This window comes from Protomyctophum parallelum (genome assembly GCF_964188405.1).
Source record: "Protomyctophum parallelum genome assembly, chromosome: 1".
NCBI lineage: Eukaryota > Metazoa > Chordata > Actinopteri > Myctophiformes > Myctophidae > Protomyctophum > Protomyctophum parallelum.
In genome coordinates, this window is record NC_139697.1 from 67203757 (window position 1) to 67209756 (window position 6000).

Sequence of the window (6000 nt, forward strand, 5' to 3'; positions counted from 1 at the left end):
GCTAATTTGTTTACTTCTGGAACACCGTTATGAACACTAATATGGTATTTTCAATAGAAACAATTCAGTAACCCAGGGGGGTAGATAGCGGCCTCTGGTGGCTGGGATGTCGGAAGAGAACTTTGGTTCGCTATAAAGAGAGCAGTACCTAAATAAAAAAACAAGCGCAAATCTTTCAAGAGTTACAGAGAACATTTTGTATTTGTAGCCTACTGTAAATTGTGTATTATAGTTCTCTAAAATGTGTCTGATTCCTTTTATACCGTGATTATGTTCTAAATGATTTTCCATAGGTTTTGAATCTATGCTCAAAATGTATGTGCAACTGGTGTTGCCCACTCGGGACTGCAGATTAAAGTTTGCTCTTATCTGTGTAGCAAGATATTTATTGTGCATTGCCCGTTAGCTAAATTTTCAATAAAAATATGATCAATCAAACACAAAGGCAGTAAAATAAAGGCAGTAACGCATAGACGTCAGATATTGAGTGTATAAACTGACATTTAAATTATGTTCGGCTGTCCAAAACCGCTACTTTTCAGGTTTCAAATACAAAAATAGCAAGTATGGCATTCATTTAGCAAAAAAACTAAAGTTCAAATATGGAGATGAGGTTTCTGCCCACATACATTTACAGAAAACGGCCTCAGGTCTAAATCCATCTAAAGGTCTAAATCAGGTCTAAGTTGGTGGTGATGGTAAGTAATTTAGTCAAACCCTGGAGGTGGCAGGTGGTCCGGTTCTGGCTCTGGGGGCCCGTACGGGTCAAAGCGGGCTCCTGGGGGTACAGCTGCTGGAGGCAGGATGCCTGGGATCCCGCTGGATGGGTCAAACCGTGGCGGAATTGTGTGTCGCGGATCCACTTGACTCCCACCGCCCTGTGGATTAAGCGGGTCCAGATCCGCTCCCCCTACCGCAAACGGATCCGGCCATTGTGGCTGTACGTCATGCCGGGTGTGTCGAGTAGGGATGCGTAAAGGGTCGTCTTCAACTTCCCACCGTCTCCACCGCCCCTCTTGCTCCTCATCTCGCCTGTCTGCTGACGCCTTCTTCTTTGCCTTCGACCCATGTGGCGACGGTCCCTCTGGAGCTGACAGGAGCTGCGTTGTCACCTTCTCCGTCAGACTGTCGGTGTCCTTGTACACGTGGTCAAACGAATGCAGCCACTCGGCATCCACGTGATCCCTGACGTCTACGGTCAAGGCCGAGTCCTGCTGTGTGCTGTGGTTCATCAGGTTGAAGATCACGAGGTTGGCGTCAACAGTGGTGGCTTTGAGCAGGTAGTGGCTGGTGCCGTCGTTGACTTGGTAACGTAGCGTGTACAACTCCTTGTTGTTGTTCCAGTCTGCGGGGAGCAACTCCGACCTCCTATCAGCGCTGCTGGGCTCATCTCCAGAGCCCAAACACTTGTATCCGTTCTTGATAATGGCCCAGTGAACAAAACACACGACTGCATCTTGGGTGCAGCTGATGCTGCCTGCGACGAGAGTGTAAACTGACTCTAATCCTTCCATCGTCTTTGGTTTAGCGTGCCGCTCTGCCGCTGGTTCTTTACATTGGTTAGCACGTGTTTTAGGTTGTGATCACAAGAGACGGCCATGCGTTCCGGTTTTAAGATACTCGCATCATTAATGATGTCAGAAAGAATTAAGCCACTTTGCGTAATATATGCTCCAAATATGGAGGTCCATGAAATCATATTGGCCTCTAGGTATTGGATAACCATGGCAATTTGATATCAGCAAACATGGATGAGGTGAAAAGCATTTTAACAGGTTGTAGGGGGAACCGAAGAGAAATCGAAAAGGGAATAAGAAAATAAACAATACATTTGATCAGACGATTAGTCACCTCCATTTATTACATAAATGTACAGTTTTCACCTGTTTTACTAAACGGTATTATGGAACTCGGTGTAGGTTCCTTCTTGTTATCATGAGCAAAAGAAAGAAAGTTCTCACTTCCACTGCTAGTAAAATAATCTAAAAGTAATATCCTTATGTCAACCTTCAGGGGCCTCCTGCAGACGAAACAATTGCAGGTTCTCCCTTCAACTGCAGTTCTCCAGGCCATCGTTCTTAATTGGATTGCAGATAGGCAGTATTGTGTAGCTTTACAGCTTTTAAGCTGTATCAACTTGTTCTCCATGGAAAAAGAAAATTAAACAGTTCTCACCGCTGCAAATAAAAATATATACTTGCTTACTTTACTTACGCTGAACAAGGGCTTTTCCAGACATCCCGGTCCTGAGCCAGTTTCCCCAGCTGTCCCATATGTGTGGCCAGATCCCTTCACATCTGCATCCAGGTCACGGCACCAGGTCTTGGTCTGACCCTCCACAGAGCGTTGACTTGTTTGTTTCCACAGTTCCAGGTTGCTAATTTGTGTTTGGCCAGCAGCAAGTTCGGAGGATTCTTCAAAGTCAGGTTGATGAATGCCTGGATTCTTTCCAGGCAACTTATACATGCAAATGTATATCTTCTATGAATCTCAATTAAAAACACAGGACCACAATGGAAACAAGCCCTCTGGAGTTTGTGTTATCCTTTTAGCATCACCATATAACTTTACCTCTGTAAATTTATAAACTATAGGCCTATAAACAATGTCGCTATTGCAAAAATAAAGGAGAATACTTTAAAATACTAAATGTCTTCTGGGAATCAGTGTTCTCACGGGCAAAAGAAAATTAAACAAAAGTCATATACTGTCATGAACAAAAAAATTAACAGTTCTCAGATGTTAAACCGAAACATACTGTATGTCTTCTGGGACTCTGTATCAGCTATTTCTCATGGACAAAAAAATAAAAACTAGACTTACACGTTCTATGAGAAGAGTCAACAATGCATAGTGGGGATTTTAGCTTTAGGGGGGGGGGGGGGCTCGGTTTTGAGGTGAAATGATCACAATCTTTGATTGTATTCCTTTGTGACAGTTTGAATTTAGCTGGTATTGTTAAGTTAGGGTTGTACAGTTATTTCGTGCGAGGTTCACAGAGCTCCACATTAAGCAGCCACATTGTTGTAGTTTTGTTTTTAATCACTTTCAGCAGCTAAATTATTATGATTATTAATATTATTGTTATTATTATTGATTTATTTGTATTTTTACGGCATAGCTCTGTAGAGGTAGCCATCTATAAGTGGGTCTGCCTGGAGATAATCAATTGCACTATAGGCGCTAGCCTATTCTTAGTTCACATCATGTTCTGTATGTTTCAACTTTACTTTTGTTTTCAAATGAAAGTCAAAGGGGAACAGGCTGTCCAAAGTTGGGTAAGGGTTACACCATGACATCAGAGGCAAGTCTATAAGGAAATGAATGGTTGTAGGTAATCAGGCTTAAATAGTCTCATAGTCTGGCCAGATTCCAAAATATTGGACCCCAGTGCACGTACTGGCCCACACAATACATACAACCCTAATCATAACCACATACGGAAGGTACGGGGTGAGTCTTAACCAGCCACGTAGTCTGCCTAATGCGCAGTCCCCGTTCTGTGCAGGTGTTGCCTACAGTATATTCATTAAATGACAAAAACGTCATCATGGGAACTTCGCACCACTCCATTGGGTTTCAATCAGGTCAATACCATATTGCTCAAAGAGCTGCTTGAGCAGTAAAGAGACTCTTTGAGCCTGGGGCCTCTTGGAGCTCGCAGTGAGGGATGTTTCCGGTAAACAGTTGTTGAGGGATGTCGCCGATAAGTAGTTGGTGAGGGATATTTTCGAATAACAGTTGGTGAGGGTTGTCTCGGATAAACAGTTGGTGAGGAATTGTTCCTACTAAGAGTTGGTGAGGGATGTTTCCGATAAACAGTTGGTGAGGGATTGTTCCTGATAACAGTTGGTGAGGGATGTTTCCGATAAACAGTTGGTGAGGGATTTTTCCCAATAACAGTTGGTGAGGGATGTTTCCGATAAACAGTTGGTGAGGGATTTTTCCCAATAACAGTTGGTGAGGGATGTTTCCGATAAACAGTTGGTGAGGGATTTTTCCGATAAACAGTTGGTGAGGGATGTTTCCGATAAACAGTTGGTGAGGGATGTTTCCGATAAACAGTTGGTGAGGGATGTTTCCGATAAACAGTTGGTGAGGGATGTTTCCGATAAACAGTTGGTGAGGGATGTTTCCGATAAACAGTTGGTGAGGGATGTTTCCGATAAACTGTTGGTGAGGGATGTTTCCGATAAACGGTTGAGGGATGTTTCCCATAAAAGGTTGGTGAGGGATGTTTCTGATTAACAGTTGTTGAGGGATGTTTATGATAAACAGTTGTTATGGGATATTTCTGATAAACAGTTGTTGAGGGATATTTCTGATGAATAGTTTGCAGGGGATGTTTTCGATAAACGGTTGGTGAGGGATGTTCTCGATAAACGGTTGGTGAGGGATGTTTCTGATACACATTTGGTGAGCATTGAGGTACCGGACCCACTGAACTTTCTTCCTTTTGCTTATCAACAACGTGTGGTGTCAAGCTAATGTCCTTCCTCTCTTCCACCATCCTCTCTCTCTTTTCCATGTCGGTCACCCCCTCCTTCACTTTCTTCTCCAACTCCTCCACAGCCATCAGCCACTCGCTAGCCTTGGTCTCCCACTTTCTGAAACGATTCTTCCTGGAGCGAAGGACCTTCTCGCACAGCTCCAGTTGCACCTTCTTCTCCCCCCTTTTCTTCCTCTCTTCTACTTCCTTTTTCCTCTCCTCATACCTCGTTTGTATCTTCGGCTGCTTCACCTGCGCCTCCGGTTCAGTAAACGTCCTCATCTTAATCATTACCTTCTTACCCTCCTCTACCCCCCTCTTCTTCCTACCCACCTTGCCCTCTAGCCTCCTCTCCCATTTCTTCTCCACCATCTTTTGCTCCTCCCCTTCCACCACGTGCGCCTCCTTCTCCGTTTTTGCTTCAGGCTCCTCCGCGGACAGGAAGGAGAATGCATCTATGGGGTTCACTAGGCAGGCCTCGGCTGCGGACAGGCTTTTCTTCTCCATCTCCTCCTTATTCTCATCCTCCGCTTTTGCTCCCGGCTCCTTGATAGACAGGAAGGAGAACCTGTTGATGAAGTGGGCCTCTGATGGGGCCAGGGTTTCTCTCTCCTCCTTCACCTTATTCTCCGCAGAAGACGGGAAGAAGGAGAATGTGTTATTGATGGGCTCTGCCAAGTGGGGCTGCCATGGGTGAGCGGGTAGGCTGTTACTCTTCACCATTAACTTCTCATCCTCCTCCCCCTCTGACTCTTTCTCCTCTGATGTTGCCTGCAGCTCCTTGTAGGACGGATAGAAGAAGCAGAACGTATTGATGGGCTTTGCTAAGTGCGGCTCCCATGTGGGATAACTGTTCTTCTCCATATTATGTTCATCCTCCTCCGTATTCGGGTGGAAGTAGGTGGAGGTATTGGCATGCTGGGCCCCATCCTGTTTGACCATGTGGGGCTCCCACACTGGCAGGCTCTCCTTCTCCACCACCATCTTCTGTTCCTCCTCCTCCCCCTCCCTATTCTGCTTTGATGAGAAGAACGAGAACGTTAAGGGCTCTTCTTTGTGGGGCTCCCACATCATGGGCAGGCTAGTCTTCGCCACCGCCTCCTGATCCTCCTGCTTCGATATTGCTTCCAGCTCCTTGGGAGACGGGAAGAACATATTGATGGGCTCTGCTAAGTGAGGCTCCCATGCAGGCAGGCTATTCTTCACGGCCATCTTCTGTTCGTCCTCATTCTCCTCTGGTCTTTCTTCAAGTTCCTCTGGAGAAGGAAAGAAGGAATACTTATTCATGGGCCCTGCTAAGTGGGGCTCCTCCCATGGTTTTGCTTCCAGCTCCTCGGGAGACGGGAAGAAGTTGAACTGAATGGGGTCTGCTAAGTGTGGCTCCCACGCTCCCAGGCCTGCAGTCCTCTCCTCCTTCACCACCTCCTTACCGTCTTCCACTTCGGTCGACAGTCGAGCCCAATCCTGTTGGTGGCTCTGTGCTGATGGAATGGTGTGAGGGCTGGTCTCCC

At 45.9% G+C, this 6000-nt stretch overlaps 1 protein-coding gene across 1 annotated transcript; it reads right to left on the minus strand.

Annotated features, from left to right (window-relative positions):
* Positions 1-707: 707 nt before the first annotated feature.
* LOC310854577 (proteasome inhibitor PI31 subunit-like) lies at positions 708-1514 on the minus strand (the record flags this gene model as incomplete). The annotated part of the gene is made up of 1 exon (XM_083759254.1): positions 708-1514. One exon carries the CDS (start codon positions 1512-1514, stop codon positions 708-710), a length of 807 nt encoding a protein of 268 aa, XP_083615380.1.
* Positions 1515-6000: the final 4486 nt, after the last annotated feature.